Below are 17,981 nucleotides of genomic sequence, written 5' to 3'. Positions count from 1 at the left end.
GGCACAGTGGTGTCATGAGGCTCAGTTAATGTGTGTATAGTTAGAGCATTCAGTTCCTTTAATGAATGGTGCTGCATTAGTGCAAGATGTTGTTAAGAGTAGTATACAGAAAGTATGTAACTTAAAATGTAAAAAAAGTTGGAGCATGTGTTAAAAGATGATGACACAGAAATACTTATACTAAGGACTCAATTGCTTTATACACCTGACAAGGCCAAGAATGCCTCATTTTCAGTTGCCTTTTTGGTGCACTTTGTGAAGAAATCCAAAGTTTGTAAAAACTCATAAGAGAAAGCAGCATGTCAGAACTGAGCTAGAATCTCATTAGCTGGGAATTTCCCTGGCACAAATTTCTCATCCAGCATAGCTCCCATCCTTGTAGTCCACAAGCTAAGGAGCATTTCAGGGATTGGAAGGGCATGGCAGGAGCACATTAGGGCTCCGGCAATTCCTGGCTAGTGGAAAGCCCCTTGAGGGCCCTAGTCATATGACATAGATTAGAACAGCCAAAATGCTCTCTAATTTATGCCCCAGCTGTAGAACCAGCTCCAGAAATCAGGGAGCTGCAGCTAGATCTTTTGTGTCCCCCTCCTTCACAGCTATACTAGGATTACCATATCTAACAAATAAAAAAAGAGGACCCTCCACAGGCCCTGGCCCCGCCCGTTTCCCCACCCCAGCCCCGCACCTTCCCCGCCCTAACTCCGCCCTCTCCTCCCTCCCACTCCCAGCCACACGAAAAGGGTTGCCCGAGCGCTACCGGCTTCACGGTTTGCCGGGCAGCCCCCAGATCCTGCGCCCCCGGCCGGCGCTTCCCCAGCGCAGCTGGAGCCCGGGAAGGGAAGCACCCAGCCGGGGGCGCAGGATCTGGGGGCTGCCTGGCAAACCGTGAAGCCGGTAGCGCTCGGGCTTCGGGCAGCCCCCTTGCCTCCGGACCCTGCGCCCCCAGCCGGGCACTTCCCCTCCCGGGCTCCGGCGGCGCAGGGTCCAGAGGCATGGGGGCTGCCCGAAGCCGGTAGCGCTCGGCTCTTAAACAGAGCCGAAGAGTCGGGGGAGGAGCAGAGCAGCCGCGGCCGGAGGCTCTGCTCCTCCCCTGACTCTTTGGCTCTGTTTAAGAGCCGAGCTGCCCCAGCGCTACCGGCTTCGGGCAGCCCCCATGCCTCCGGACCCTGTGCCGCCGGATCCCGGGAGGGGAAGTGCCTGGCCGGCGGCTGGGGTCCGGAGGCAAGGGGGCTGCCTGAAGCCCATAGCGCTCGGGCAGCTCGGCTCTTAAACAGAGCCGAAGAGTCAGGGGAGGAGCAGAGCCGCCGCGGGAGGGGAAGTGCCTGGGCGGCATTTTCCCGGACATGTTCGGCTTTTTGGCAATTCCCCCCGGACGGGGGTTTGAGTGCCAAAAAGCTGGCCATATCTGGGAAAAAGAGGACATATGGTAACCCTAAGCTATACCTAATGTGTACTAGCCACAGCTGAGACTCTGGGCCAGCAGTTCTCAACCCACGGGCCGCATGTGGCACAATTAGCACACAGCTGCAGCCCAGCTCAGCTGTGTGCTAAAGGCCGGCCCAAGTGCTAGGGTTCGCCAGGTTCCCGGCTGCCTGGCGCGGCACAGTCAGGGACCTGGAGTCTGGGGCAGCCGGCCCACCTGGCGGGGGCAGGGGCCAATGGTCAGGGCAGCCAGCCCATCCCGCAGGAGTGGAGGCCCAGGGTCATGGCAACTAGCCCTCCCCACGGGATCCAGGGCTCCCAGTCGGCCCCGCAGGCCCGGGGCGGACAGCCAGACATGCTCGCATGGCACGGGTCTGGGGTCAGGGTCCAGGTTGCCACTGCCATGCCACCCAGCCCCTGCAGCCCACGTAACACACTGTGGGCTGCATATGCGGCCCACAATGTGTAATAATTTGAGAACCACTGGTCTGGGCCATTGTTACTCTTTTCAATCAGTAATAAGGTTTTTATGCTTTGCTTTTAAAATTAAACTGAAAATTTAAAAAGAAGATATTCTCAGAAAACTTGGAGGCAGAGCAAGGTGCAAGTGGTACAGCTGGGAAACCAATACAAGAGTCCAGGACCTGGCCTGGGGAAACTGAGTTACTCTTCAATTAATAGAGGGAATGAGCCAGCACTTCCCATTTTAACCTCTCAACACACTTTACCAAAGTTAATTAATTTAGCTTCAACATCCCAGGGAAGTAGGAAATTATTACTATGCCCCTTTTACAGATGGGAGAAAGTGATGCACAAAGAGATTAAGAGATACATTTTGAGTTGGGTCAAGACTCAGCCTCTCTATGGAGATAATCTGTACTCATAGAAGGGAAGCTGGGCATTTAAAAATCTATCCCTAGTGACTTGCCTGTAGTCACACAGAAATAGCACCCAAACCTCTTGATTCCCATCCCAGTCCTATGCCATAATCACAAGACCATCCTACCTCCTACATCTCAGCTCTGGGAATTTTCATCATGCCCTATGAATCGCTCTTCATAAACCCTTCATACATCCTCTTGTGCATTCCCAATCTGCAGTAATTTCTTTCTAAACCCAACCGCCTGCTCTAGCTTCCAGTTGCCTCTTCCCAAGGAAGTGGTGTACTGGTGTTATTCGTTTGAGTACAGTATTAGCATGTTGTTAAATTAGAAAACAAGTGGTACACAATATCAGCAACAGCATTATAGGAATAAACTGTCTTGTGAACCGCACATACTTTGCTGTTGTTCTTTCCAAGATACTTTGAACAAGAAGTAGCTCATACAATCACTTGCTACCATCCAGCAGGGCTATAGCACTAGAAATAGCTCCCTACAACATACTGTCTGTTAAATGTACTTCACTCACACTCCTCAACATCCAGCTACTTTTTTCAACATCCAGAATATTGAGACTCATAGTAACTCTAGTGCAGATTCAAAGTTTTGCCACTTTGCATTGGATGAACATTAAAATCTGAGTAAATAATCTTAAATGGATTTTCCTGTACAGCATTAACACAAATTCAGAGGTTTCCGAACATAATTTTCAACCTGCAGATGTTAAAGCCATAAATATTGATTTAATTTCAATAGCAGCTTATTTAAACTGCATTATGTACCAAAAGGGCTTGTGGATTGAAAACAACAATTACTTACAGCTATTCGTATTAAGAAATATTTAGTAAAGTGAAAATAATACAAAAAACTAAAGTACTCTTTTCCACACAACCCATCTGAAAATCCTAATTTGAAACATGCTTTTGACTAAACTAAACAATTTATCCCCATGTAGAAATTCAGACTCTGAAGTTTATTTCACATTGGTTCAGATATTACTAAGAGCCTGATCCTGCACTCACTGAAGTTAATAGTAACACTTGCATTGACCATCAGTGGGTCTAGAATCATGCCCTAGTTAATATCTCATATTGTAGAAATATTTTAGACCCAGAATAACATTTAAAATGAACAAACTACAAAATTGTCTTCCACTGTTAACTGGTGGGAGCTTCACAATGCAAAGTCTGACCAAGGCAACAGGACACTAATCACCCGCCCTCAATTTTAAAATATTAGAAAACAAAAATTAACACCCCTTACAAAAATATAAGTGCAGAAAGTAATACTCAGACACCATAGAAATCAACATGAAAAACAATGACGAGTAGTGTAGGATCTCCTACCTTTAGGGCAAAGGGCTCCACAGCCCATTGTACACTGTCCAAGTCACCCTCATTTTATCTGCACAAGGAGAACTAGCTGTCTGTAAGGTATTTCAAGTCCCTTTCCTTGTAGGCCCCCTTTTTGTTGCTGTTCTGTGAAGCTGTATTCGTAGCTGTAGAGCTTGTTTTCCAACAGAACGCTCCTGATACATCTCTCAGCTCAGTGCATCACTTCAGAACAAATGACTGACTGCCTATATAATTTAATATGATGCCACATGAGACTCATAGACCATCTGCAAAACAAACTAAATCTGCCTTTCGCAGCTTGGCAAGTTGTTGTCTGGAGAGCTAAGATGCAGCTTTGACTATATCTTTTGTTACCTGTCATATGATCGAATGAAAGACTCGAATGGCGTCTGTAAGGCATGTAATTTCATGCAATCTCAGAGTCAAGTTCTAATGCTGAATAACTGGTATTATATCCCCCATACAATTTGGGATAGAACCCTGGTTATCCTAAAAGGATGGAGTAGAGCAGAATGAAGACATGGCAACAGGAAATGAAACACCTTGTTTTTTGCCTGTATTGGTTTTGAAAAATCAGAGGTGCAGAATGATAAAAAACTAAAAATGGTTGAAGAGTGAAAATCAACATAAGCAGCCAAATCATTAAAATATATTTCCAGAATTGAGATGCAAGTGTAATATGGTACAAGGGAAGTTCAAATTCCACTCCTACCCACTGTGCCTCTTCTCCATCTATATGTCCTACTCCCACTGAAATAGATGACAAAACTCCAACAGGAGGAGGATCAGGCCCTAAAATTGAAACAATCACATAAAGTTGGAAGGCAAGGAGTGAGAATGCATGAGACATCAACAGGACAGCAAAACAACTGGGAAAGGAAAACATATAACTCTCTTCCCCTCTAGGGTGATTGTGGCTTAGTAGAGGACCAGATGAAATAATAATCAGTTTTGACTTGGTGTCAAAACTGAATTGCTATGAAGATATTAGAAAAGGAGCTGTAAAAGTTCCTGAACGCCTGTTTCCACTTGGAGCACAAGGAGGAAATGACAAATGACTGGCTCCATCCTGAGCAGCAGAAAGTGGTTACCTTTCTAGTTTCCATTTAAACTTCATAAGAATTACAACTGCCAAAGTCATAAATGGACACTGCGGAGTGCTTCTTACTCAGGGTTATTCAGCTGTGCTACAAACCACCACTCACCCTTGGTCCTGGTTCTGAAGTGACCCATCATAGAAAAAATACAAGTACTCTATAAAAGGCTCTTGCATTGCACCCATCACGGTGTAGCCATGGGGGAGCTTTAGGTGGGGCACTTAACTCACATATGTTCCTTAATGAAAACAATGTGGTTGATGGGCTGTTCACTGAGTTCCAGCCTCCCTCCTGGAAGTTCTGCTGCTGTGTAGCCCTCTACAATAATGAGGGCTATCCACCTGGCATACTGCATCAGCACCCGCTTCCGCACAGAGCAGGAAGGTGGGAGTGCTGCCTTGTTGAATAACACCAGTTAATTGTGGAAAAAATGGGATGAAATACCAAAAGTTTTCTCGGTCTTTCATCTTTAAAACACTGCTTGTACCTACTGTAGTTCCAGGAGGACCCTGTCTAACTAAACTAATGTACCTGGGTGTAGTTACAGTACTATTCAGTGGGCAAGAATGAGAGCTTTGTAATAACTGAAGTGGGGTTGTTTTCTGAGTGGGATAACATTTGCAGGAGTCTAGTTAGTTAGGAAGTTTAGAATTCATGGTCTGAAGCACATGCTTGGGGGTGGGAAGCAAAGTTTTGTAAGCACACCCTCCTGTCAATCCATTTTCGCTTCCCACAAACAACTTCAAATAGGATTTCACTTCTACTTCCTGTAATCTAGGAGAAATTAATCATTTTATTAGTCTCAGATTCAGAAAATGTGCTTCCGCTTGCCCTAAGCAGAAATCATTGCAGAAAAGAACAGCATATTGGTGAGATTCTTTGGGCCTAGGCTACCCAAACTGTCATAAAGGGATGATTTTCAGCCCCACAATTTTCAGCTTTATGAAAATAGGAAGTTTAGCAAAGGGCGGAGGGAAATTTTTTTCAAGTGGTTTTGGCCATCAATATAGGAAACAATTTAAAGTCAACATGATATTGATAGCTTAATTTGTGAAAATGGATAAATACCATATCTGCCACATAGCACATTAACCCATTTAACAAATAAATACAGAAATAGCACTGCAATGCTTGGTTAAAAGGTTTTGGTTCAGAGAGGAGGAAATTTAATTAAAGCATATAATGTCAATTACTGTCATTTGTAATTGTATTATGCCTCCCTAGAAATAATACAGACACAGAATTCTAAAGTTACCTGCATGTTTGATGTAAATGAGATAAAATTATCTAGGTCCTGAGAAAATCCAGATAGTAGTAGAAAAAATGCATGTTTGTCTAACCTCATATGTCATAAAATTTGATGATTTATGGACCATCTTTAAATCGTTGATTATATGAGAAGTGATGTGCTTCCAATTTAAACAGATAAGCCAACAAACCCAGCATTTGGCTTCAGAAATTTATGTTTAAAAAACTTGATGTTATGCCAGTATATTTTAAAAATACTAAGCCAAATTCTGTTACATCAATTTGCACCAGTAAATAATTTGGCCTTCTGTTTATATTAATAAAATCTATCAAAAAATTACAGGGCCTGATCCTGGATGCTGTTCTTTCTTCTTTGCTCTACCCTGTACAAAATGGACAGTGAGCTAGTTGTGTGCAGGGAAATCCCCAGGTAACAAAGCCAGAGTAGTCAGCTCTGCATCACTACCTCTCCCTGCACACTACGCATAAGAGGCATCAGCATCTGTACCAGGGGTGGCCAACCTGTGGCTCCAGAGCCACATGGGGCTCTTCAGAAGTTAATATAGGCACCTTGTATAGGCACCGACTCCTTGTATAGGCACCGACTCCAGGGTTGGAACTACAGGCTCCAACTTTCCAATGTGCCTGGGGGTGCTCACTGCTCAACCCCTGGCTCTGCCACAAGCCCTGCCCCCACTCCACCCCTTCCCGCCCCCTCCCCTGAGCCTGCCATGCTCACTCCTCCCCCCTCCCTCCCAGAGCCTCCTGCACGCCACAAAACAGCTGATCGGGAGGTGCGGGGAGGAAGGGGGAGGTACTGATCGGCGGGGTTGCCGGTGGGTGGGAGATGCTGGGAGTGGGGGGGGGAGGGGGAGATGGTTGGGGGACTGCTGATGTGTTACTGTGGCTCTTTGGCAAGGTACATTGGTAAATTTTGGCTCCTTCTCAGACTCAGATTGGCCACCCCTGATCTATACGTAGCTGTTATACAGCACTTTTTCATCCATAGATCTCAAAGAAGGTCAAAGTACCATTATTGCCATTTTAAGATGGGGAAACTGAGACACGGAGTGGTGAAAGAACTTGCCCAAGGCCACCCAAAACACCACTGGTACAGGCAGGAACTGAACCCCAATCCATTGCCCTCTCCACTAGGCCACACTATCTGTCTCACTATTTCATGGAAGTTACTGCAAGTGAACGTTAAGAAGCCTTGAGGTGTCTCCAGTTTTTATTAGGAGCCCTGCAACTTGCCATCAGGACTGAAGGGTGAAAAACTAATGGAAAGTCCCCCATACTCTACCACTCCCAGGCATCCCTACTGCTGCACCCTGGAGGACGATAGTTTCCTTAACACTATAGTATTACGAAGTGTGGTATTTAAAACACAACAGAATAATATAAGAGAAGCTGTTGTTGTTTTTAAAGTAAAAGCCAGTCAGGCTATTTCTTATAGTCTCTAAGTCCCCTGTATTCTGCCTGTCAAACTCCCCTTCAGGAATTTTAAGGGTGCGTAGATCACAAAAAGATGCAGATTCACTTAAAAATATCTGAAGCTAATCTACTTGAATGGAAAAAGACAGGAATCTTGTCAAAGGGGAAAAAAGAACACACACTGTATAAATAAGAAGAAGCAAGAGGCTAAAATGACCCTTTCATAAAGAAAGATGCCTCAGTGGTCTCATAGACCCTGCTCTGCTGACAGTAGAGTGTTGTGCCCTCTAGCTCCACACCCTGGAATATCTCTTCTTGCTGCTAACATATCCCCTCTCCCAGGGAGGGTGGGGGAGCAGATGGTGTAAAACCTGCCATGGTGGTTTTATGAGTTCCAGTAGGGTTGGTTTAAAGTTATTTTGCACCATTCTAGCAGCCAGTGCAAAGGGCGCTTAAGCACGGTCAAGAATCTGGCCTAGAAAACACAATGCGCTAGATATTCAAAATTCTCTTCGCAATAGCTAAGAGTGAAAGGATAGGGTAGCATTTTTAAAAGCTCTCAACAAAACTCAGATTTCAATGGGATAAAAGTCAGGCGAACATTGAGGGCTTTGGAAAAACCCATTTTCACCGGGAATCTTAAGAGGGAGTCAAATCCACGCATGAATCATACTGAAACAGATTAGCATTTTGCAAAAAGGAGTGGACAATTGTCAGGGTTGTATTTTTAGAAGTGCAAATATAACAAATCTTCAAAGAAAATTTAGGGAAAATGGCAAGTGTTACATTGGCAAGTATCATTCAAGCTCAGCAATTCTAGAGGACTGAAGCCCAGGACAGCAAAACATTAAGAACAACAGATTGGCCATACTGGGTCAGACCAGTGTCCATCTAGCCCAGTATCCAGTCTTCCAACAGTGGCTGATGCCAGATACTCCATAGGGAATGAACAAAACAGGGCAATTTATAGAGTGATCCATCCCCTATCATCCAGACCTGGTTTCTGGCAGTCAACAGTTAAAGGACAATGGGTTGCGTCCCTGGCCATCTTGACTATTAGCCATTGATGGAGATATTCTCCATGAACTTACCTAATTATTTTTGAACCCAGTTATACTTTTGGCCTTCTCAACATCCCCTGCCAACAAGTTCCACAGGTTGACTGTGCACTCTTGCAGGAGTAATTTCTTGTGTGTTTTTTTAATTTTAAACATCTGCTGCCTGTTCATTTGATTGGGTGACCCCCTTCATTCTTGTGTTATGTGAAGGAGTAAATAACACTTCCTTATTCACTTTCTCCACATCAGTCATGGTTTTATAGACCTTTATCATATGTCCCCTTATTCATCTCTTTTCTAAGATGAACAGTCCCAGTCTTTTTAATCTCTCCTCATATGGAAGCTGTTCCATACCCCTATTCATTTTTGTTGCCCTTCTCTGTATGTTTTTCCAATTCTAATATTTTTTTTTTTTAGAGATGGGGCAATCAGAACTGCATGCAGTATTCACGGTGTGGCCATACCATGGATTTATATAGTGGCATTATGATATTTTGTGTTTTATTATCTATCCCTTTCTTAATGGTTCCTAACATTCTGTTAGCTCACTGAGCAAATATTTTCAGAGAACTATCCGCAATGACTCCTAAATCTCTTTCTTGAGTGGTAAAAGTTGATTTTGCATGTGTAGTTGGGATTACGTTTTCCACTTTATATTTATCAACATTGAATTTCATTTGCCATTTTGTTGTCCAGTCACACAGTGAGCTCCCTTTGTAACACTTTGCAGTCAGCTTTGGACTTAACTATCTTGACTAATTTTATATCGTCTGCAAACTTAGCCACCTTACTGTTTACCCCTATGAAAACTGACCAATTATTCCTACCCTTTGTTTCCTATCTTGTAACCAGTTACTGATCCATGACAGTACCTTATCCCATGATTGCTTACTCTGCTTAAGAGCCTTTGGTGAGAGACCTTGTCAAAGGCTTTCTGAAAAAGTCCAAGTACACGATATGCACTGGATCACTCTTATCTACATTTGTTGACCCTCTCAAAGAATTCTAATAGTTTGGTGATACATGATTTCCCTTTACAAAAGCTGTGTTGACTCTTCCCCAACACAGCCTGTTCATCTATGTGTCTGATAATTCTGTTCTTTACTGTAGTTTCAATCAATCTGCTTGGTACTGAAGTTAGACTTAACAACCGGTAGCTGCCAGGATCATCTCTGGAGCCTTTTTAAAAAACTGGCATTACATTAGCTGTTCACCACCCATCTGGTACAGAGGCTGATTTAAGGAACAGGTTACATACCTGTTAGTAGTTCTCATCTTTGAGTTCTTTCATATTTGAGTTTCTTCAGAACTCTTGGGTGAATACCATCTGGTTCTGGTGACTTTTTACTGTTTAATTTATCATTATATTGTCTACTGAAATAAATGACCACTAATACAACATGATTCACTCATATCAAAAATGACTTCAGATTAAGAGACAGACTCTCAGTGGGTTGACAGATCCACAGCTATGCAATTGTTATTTGTTGTGCCTCTTGCAAAGGTCCATGTGTGAATAAATATATGACAAGACCACCAACTTTCATCTTGCAAGCAGCTTGGGAAGTCTAAACACACAGGATGAAAGAATCTCATTCGTTATTATATTTATATTCACGTCTCCAGGTGCCTTACATTCATAGAGATACTCCCAATCCTTACCACAAAATCTGCTTATAAGCTTTTCAACTTGAAAAGCACAACAATATAACTCCCCACTCCAATCCAGTATCTCCCATTGCCGGCTATTAAATCAGGCCATATGCTGGTCTAAAGCTTGACTAACCAGATATACTTATATTGAGAAATGAAGTAGTTTAGAATTATCACTGTTTCATAAGTAAGGAAATTGAGGCACAAAGGGCTTGACTCTGACCTTACTAATGCCAGTGGAAAGGGAGAGAAACTACACTGAAGTCAACAGAGTTCCAATGGTGTAAAACTAGTATGGAGATCAGAATCAGTCCTAAAGAGATTAACTGCCAGATACTGCCATCCTTACTCAAATAAGCAGTATCTTCCTCCAGTGTTACAGTTCCTACTGATTTCAATGGGGCCACTTGCGAAGTAAGGTACTATTCAGTGAGAGTATGTCTAGCAGAATCTGGCACTAGGTAATTTGCTCAGTGTTCGAGATTATGAAAAATTGCAGTGTAATTACTCCTGATTTACACTGGTGTGAGTGAGGTCAGAATCAGGCTCAAGGTCTGTGTGATGCAGCCAGGAATAGAGCCTAAGCCTCTTGACCCTCAGACTTGTACTTGAACAAGACCATCTTTCTTTTCTTGTCCCTTTCTTGTTACTTTCTCTCTGCCTTCTCTTTGTCTCTTTGTTACTTAACTTGGACTCCAATTTCCTTCATCTCAGGATCCTATCTGCTAAACTGCACTATATACTCCACTTCTTTTTTGTTCTCTCTCACTCTCTCTCTAGAATATTACCTAGCTGGCAATAAGTTTCCTGTGAGAGACTACTTTCCTGTCACACAGTAAGCAATTTACTGACAACCACTGTTCTCATACAGTTATGCACCTAGACAGTGAATTGGTTAGCAGTTCCATATGTCAGAGTTGCTACAGTTTTCTGGAAAATTGTATTACTTTGGATAAATAAAAAAAGCTAACAGCAGCAGGAAAAAAATCATAAAAATGTAGCCAAATTTGTTTCATCCTGCCTGCATCAGCAAATTTGGTCAATGACCTCTCTATATGAGTCATGCAAGAGCTTTAAAACTTTCAGTGATTTATATATTCAGGATAGGAAGTTCAAGGCTTACATTTTTATTCCCTAACCATACATTATTTCTCTCTACAAACAATTTCTTGATAATTACCTCTGCCCTGAAATATATAGGCATAATTTTTTCTGCTTCATGATGCATATTAACCAAAACCACTCATCTCAATAACAGTCTCTATGTTTTTGGCTGATTGCAGCAGATGTGTAGGATATTCCTGGAACCCTAACTGGTGGATGCTTTCATTATAGTCTTAGTCATGGAAACAGGCTTCTACCAATAGTGGCATAGTTTGTGAAAAGGTAATTCTGAAAGGAAAAAAAAAACTCTTTTCATTTTTACAGGGTACCAAAAATAAAAAGTATCTCTTTCCTCTATTCTACAATATTTTAAAAATAAAATAATACTACCGAATAGCTCTTATCATCAGCAGATCTCGAAGCACTTTGCAAAGGAAGGTAAGTATTATTATCCCCCTTTTACAGATAGGAAAACTGACTAAGCAGTGAAGTACCTTGGCCAATAACACCCAGCAGGCAAGCGGCAGAGATAGAAATAGAACCCAGCTCTCCTTTTGAGTCCCAGTCCAGTGCGTTAGTCATAAGGCCACAGTGCCTCTCCAGGAGGGCTTTCATTCCCAAGCTTAAATTTAGAGTCGCAGAACTTTTGAAGAAGAAAAACCACCAGAATACAAGATAGAAACTAGTAAAACAAAGTCTCTCTCAAGTCACGTGCAGAGAGAATATTTTGTTACCAGTTCGAGTAAAAATAAGCACAAGTGGCTTTTTAGATTATGTGGTAAATATATATAATGCTGCTTTCCTTTCTACCAGACCTAGTGGTTAACTCTCACTAAGGCAACTCTGAATCAAGGATTACCTTGACTTTTGGAGAGTTATATAGATGCTTTATGGAGCCAATTTGGCTGATTTCATAAGTTTATCATGCTTTTTAACTGATGTCACATACATTTGGGATTGGGGAGATAGAAGGATGACCCTATGACACACAGTATAAAACTTGTACTTGTCCTAAGTATTTAAATACTGAACTGTAACCCCAAAAAGTTTTATGCCAGGGTTCAGAGCACAGAGCCCTTTTAAAGATCAACAGGTACATTTAGTTTATTGAAAAAGTGAATGATTCAGTTTTGGAACCTCAAAGGCCGTATAAAGGCAAAAATGAACATGTTTTGTAGAGAGCTGAGCTAAGAAAGTTGTGTTTTTTCTAAACCTTATAAGCTGGGGTTTGATTTTGTAAAACCAGGGGCAGATTCAGATCTATTTCCATTTGGTCTGAACCACCATGTTTAGAGAGGAGGAGGTGAGAAATTCAAAAAAAGCATGATGCTTTTATCACCCATAAAAAGCAAAGCAGGTATTCTTTATTTTGGAAAGTCTCATTCATAGGTTTTGCCAGACCTGGTATGGTTCAGCTCCTGAGTTCTATTTTATTTAAACCATCAAAGTCTCATATAAGGGTGTGAAGAAATGTTACCAGTTTGGACCCATCTCTAGTTTTAACATCATTCCCTTTCCTTTGTGGACTAGGCATGAGGGAAGCAGGACGCCACAGAACAAGGGAAAAAATTAAATTCCCTTTACTATGACTCTGCTGTGCAGGTTATTATCTTTCTACCCCTCTAATTGAACATTTCTCTAGCGACAGAGTAAGTAATTACTGTGTTGATCTTCAGTTGTAACCAGGGCTTTGGAGAGGAGCCCGGAGCTGGAACGTGGAGCAGCTCCAGAGCAGTGGAGCTGCAGGTTTTTGCCTGGAGCTGAAGAGGAGCCGGAGCACAGCTCCAAAGCCCTGGTTGTTAGTGACTAAGCCAGTAGTTCTCAAACTTTTGTACTGGTGACCCCTTTCACTTAGCCTCTGAATGCGACCCCCCCCCCTTATAAATTAAAAACACTTTTTCATATATTTAACACCATTATAAATGCTGGAGGCAAAGCGAGGTTTGGGGTGGAGGCTGATAGCTTGCAACCCCCCATGTAATAACCTCGTGACCCCCCGAGGGGTCCCGACCCTCAGTTTGAGAACCCTTGGACTAAGCCATCATACTGAGGGTATATCTTTCCCCTTTCTTTTCTGCCAGTCCTAGTATATTAAAATCCTTTCTATTAAGCTGTGTGATGATACTTATTGTGAACCCACCAGATGCTAGTGTCTACATGGCCTAGAAGCTAACACGCCTTCAGCACTTGCCCCTGAGCTTGTAGTATACCTGGCATACTACCAAATATCTGAGAAAGTTTGGTGTGCTATAGAAATGGCTCTATAAGGCACGCTAACTACAGTAATTCTCTGTTCATCCTCTCACCTATCAGCTCTAGATAACGAAGGTGATTTATTTTCTTAGGTCTGTAGTCCACTAAAACTTTCCTGCACCCAATGGACCAGCCGGAGACTCCTATGGGCTGGGTGTAACAGAAAATTTCTCTCCTGGTGCCATCCTTCTGGAGCTACATGATTTTTTTAAAAAAATCAATTACCTAACAGGCATCCAGATTAAACTACAGAAACTTTGTGCCAACCCTTGCAAAACCCTGCTTTAAAATTCACTACATTTCCAGGTCTAAGAAATTAAAACCAGAACACCCAAAACCCTGGAGTGATTCCAATCTTTTCTGACAACACTAATTTGAACAAGTTAAAAAGCAGGAGAAAGATATCAGCCTTGCACAACTGTCATGAAAAATACCCAGTCCAAGCACAAAATCCAGTTGTCCGTACTTTTCTCCGGTAATTATGACAATATGGTCAAATCTGGGGTTTTGTTTTGAAACCGTCACTGCTTATCAGATTTTACAATGTACTATTGCAAAATGTTGCATACATATAAACTAGCTGATTTTAGTTTTTTTAATGGCCAGCTCTCCAAACTCAACCAGGAATCACTAAAGCTAGCTGTTTTCATTCTGGCTTGTCCATTTTTAGCAGTAATAAAGAATCTGCCAGCCATATCCTGCCCTCAATTTCACTTCAGCAATCCCAAAAGGGTTTCACAGATAACAGAGGGTAGAATTTTGCCCTGCAATATTAATTTAGTAAAAAAGTCTGTTGATGATATATTAGCCTGAATAGCATCAAACTCCTTCTCCCAGAGCTGCAGTGCTAGCAGAAGTAGAAAAGTAAAACATCATTTTTGTCACTGAAGTAAGCAGATATGACTCTCAGAGCAGCAGATCCGTTGTGTATGAAAACACCACGTTTACAAGTTTCAGAGTAGCAGCCGGGTCACTTTTCAGAGTAGAACTACAATCTAAGCCTCCCAATATCACTTTGAGGTATGGATTTGTCACAACCCCCATTTTACAGATGAGGATAACAGACAAAGAGAGGATTTTCCCAGAACCCCACATCAGAGTGAGGATTAGAATTTAGGAGTTCCTGGCTCCCAGACCCATGCTTTAGTCCACTAAACCATGCTGCCATTCAAGTCTAAAACTTATTTTTACTTGTGATCTACAATAACTTAATCCAAGTATTAGAGACGGGCATACTAACTCTCTATAGTCCGCAATTTAGCCCCATTTTAAATATGTATTTATTGTTGTATTTTCTATCTGAAAAGCAAAAACCTATTTTCTTCTCCACAGGGAAAATTGCTAACTCTTTTGTTTTTATGTTAGTAACTTATATTGCATAGTTTGGAGTTTAATCTCAAACTTCCTGAGATTCCTTCAGTGTAATGGATATTTCTCCTGCAGAACAATTTTTAAATACAATTTGTATTAATTATGTATGTGTCCATTTCACAGTGTTAGAGCTATGGGGCCAAGTTCCACGCTCGGCTACTCCACGCATCTGGAAGTCATTGAAGTTTCACTTATGTAACAAAGGCTCAATGTGTTCTCAGAATGAAGATCAAAAGCACTGACTGAGATAGGAAACACTTCTAAGATCTTTTATTTAAGTCTAGGTGTAATAAAGGAGAGTGTTGCTGTCAACAAGGTCAAAGAAAGCTGCCATCTTGTTTTCAACCATAGGCTAAAGGGATACAAGCCAAGACATTTAATTTATAAAAACAAATTGGAGTTTTTCAGTTTCTGGGCCTACAAGTGATGAATGGGTTTATGGCCCTCTCTGCTCCCAGGGGGGCATGCGGCAAGAGGGGTTGCACTCTGTTGCAGTAGCACCTGCATGCAAATGCAGTGGTGTCAGCTTTAGAGCTCCGAAGGGAACCACTTGCCAGAAGTAAATGCCGTTTGACAGCAGCTCCTAATAAGAGGAAGGAAATGAGGGAGAGAGAGAAAAGTGATAGGAAATAAAAGGACTTTATAAAAAGGGGTTTATTGCTTTCATTTGTGGCGATTTTCCTTTGTTCTGTTTAAGCACTGTACCTTCCAATTTCAGATACAGCACAAAAGAGATACTTGTCTAAAAAAAGTTTGTTTCTATCTGGGATTGCCTTTCAAGACACGGCACAAACTCAGTAATACATTATTAGGAGTAACAATGGACTAGCTCTAATTAACTTGGCACAGCCTTTGCTTATGATACCAATCAAATCAATATTAAGGGGGAGTGCACACTCTCTCATTACAGCACAAAATGGGTGCCAATCTCTTCAGGAAGATTTTTGGGTCAGAAACTGTGTTTGAGGTCAGCATATTTGACTTCTCCTCCTCTCTTTTTAAACAGGATGAAAAAATATATATAATTATGTGCTATTTAGTACCCGGATAAAATATACATTCAGGCTGCCTACGTTGTATGACTGAAACTAATCCAATATGAAGAAGTCTCAGTTTAAAAAAAAATAAAGATTTTAGTAGCTCACAGAGCTCAAATTAAATACTTAAATAGGTAACACTAGATATTTCTCATGCTGCCTCACATTTCTCTATTTATTTTTATCTGCAGGATCAGGCGTGTTAGAGAGGGAGGCCTGGTAAGAATTGCCTCAGCCATCATTCTTGGTTACTTACATCTGTGGTCAATTTTCCACACTTTCTTCCATAAAAGGTAAACGAGGCACTGTACTTGCAACAGGATAATCTAAACAATATGAACAATGTTACTGTTAAAGACCATCTGGTTCATCAAGCACAGCTCCAGACTGTTAACTCCTTGAGTAAAATGGGGAATCATGTAGCATGCATTTGTCTATACACAATTCATTTTTAAACTGATAAATGTTAGAGCTCCCGAGACACAACAGATTCAGCGTGCAGGGAAATTCAGTCTCTCTTTTTATACTCCATAGATCTTTCATATACTGTAATCTGGGCTAGCGAGCAACTTTTATATGTAACATTTTCTACAAAAAGTCTCAAGGCTCTTGTGTAAGCTTCTATCAATCAGTTCTACATTTGGCTTTTGGGGGTGGGTTGTTGTTTTTTTTTGGTCTCGTAATCCACTTAAAAACTAAGGACCTGATCCTGCAAAGGTTTAAGCACACAGCTTTTACCCATGTGAGTAAAATTATATGCTTCAGTCAATAAAGAAACAGGCCTTGAAAAACTAAATGATTTTTAAAAAATAAAAGTAATAAGGCAAAGTAGGGTCACAAGAAAGTAAAAAAAAAAAAATGTAATCTAAATCCCAGCCCAGTCTTTTGCTGTTGTATCTACAATTCCTTACCTTTTCAAAATCCATCAGCCCTTTGTTCTTTTGGCATTAGATGGATGTGCACGTCAACAAGAAAAGCGCCCCCCAGGAAAAGGAGCAAAGCAAGAATTAAAATGACTTGGGAGAACAGAATGGAGGAAGAAGGTAACAAAAGGGGAGAGAGAGATAGTACTTTAAATATTCAAGAGGCAGTGTAATCTAGCATATTGAACACAGGACTGAGGGTATGCCTATATTGCAACTGTGATTACACTACATGTAGGAACGCCCTTAGCTAGCACTGATCAAGCTAGCTCTCTAAAAATAGCTATGGAGGCATGGGCAGCAGTACTGGCTAGCAGTCTGAGTACAAGCCTGCCTGGGACCCTGGATATGTACTTGAGCAGCTAGCCTATGCCACTGCCTGTGCTGCTGCAGCTTGGCTGCTATTTTTAGCGAGCTAGCTTGATCAAAGCTGGCTCAGGTGTGCCAACATGCTGCAATCACACCTACCGTGTAGAGAAATACTCAGCTCTAGAAACACCTGAGTTCTAGGGCTGGCTCTTTCATAGACTTAAGCGGTGTCGCAATAAACAGGTCACTGTGTTTCAGCTTCCCCACATGTAAAATGGCAATAATACTTATACACATCACAAAGGTATTGTTACAAATAATTAAAAGTCTGTAAAGTACTTTGAAGATGTAAGACCCAAGGCTGTGCTAGCCAACATTGACTTCAGTGGAAGTCTGCTGAACATTAGCTTCAGAGTAGAACAGGCACAACCCAGAGTCATGTGAGAGTTAAATGGTATTATATATGGCCAGTTTACATGTGTTAAATGTGCCCATTTACCTTCTGCAAACAACACAACAGATGCTGTGTGTGTTACATCAAAGCCAAAAGATACTTTTGTAAACTGACACTCACCACTACGGAGTGGCTTCTTTTCACAAGGCATAATTTACAGTAACTGTGCATGGAGTGGGTTAAATATTGGTCTCCGTTACAGCTGTGCAATCCCCTGTTGCCTGACTGTAACTGAGAACAGGATTTGGCTCCATAAGTTCCTCTCTCCCCTCTTCCCCCCCGACCCCTTCAAATTTTAATGACAGGGTGAAAAAAATAATTTATTGAACTAGAAAATTTAAATACTTCTTTTTCAGTCTTTTTAAAATTTCATTCTAAA

General features: G+C 41.8%; 1 protein-coding gene across 4 annotated transcripts in view; it reads right to left on the bottom strand.

Annotated features, from left to right (window-relative positions):
• Nucleotides 1-17,981, bottom strand: part of PARVA (parvin alpha) — an 89,443-nt gene that overhangs the window by 42,033 nt on the left and 29,429 nt on the right. The window contains exon 1 of one of the 4 annotated variants that reach the window (XM_005311026.5): nucleotides 3,653-4,003. The exons of the other annotated variants lie outside the window; for them this stretch is intronic. Within the exon in view, the coding sequence (XP_005311083.2) occupies nucleotides 3,653-3,680 (28 nt within the window). The 5' untranslated portion in view covers nucleotides 3,681-4,003. Of the gene's footprint in view, nucleotides 1-3,652; nucleotides 4,004-17,981 lie in introns of those variants that run through there. 4 annotated transcript variants of the gene reach the window in all.

The sequence above is a fragment of the Chrysemys picta genome, chromosome 4 (genome assembly GCF_011386835.1).
Source record: "Chrysemys picta bellii isolate R12L10 chromosome 4, ASM1138683v2, whole genome shotgun sequence".
Taxonomy (NCBI): Eukaryota; Metazoa; Chordata; order Testudines; family Emydidae; genus Chrysemys; species Chrysemys picta.
The sequence above is the reverse complement of the archived record's forward strand: the minus strand, read 5'-3'. Positions and strand labels throughout refer to the sequence as shown.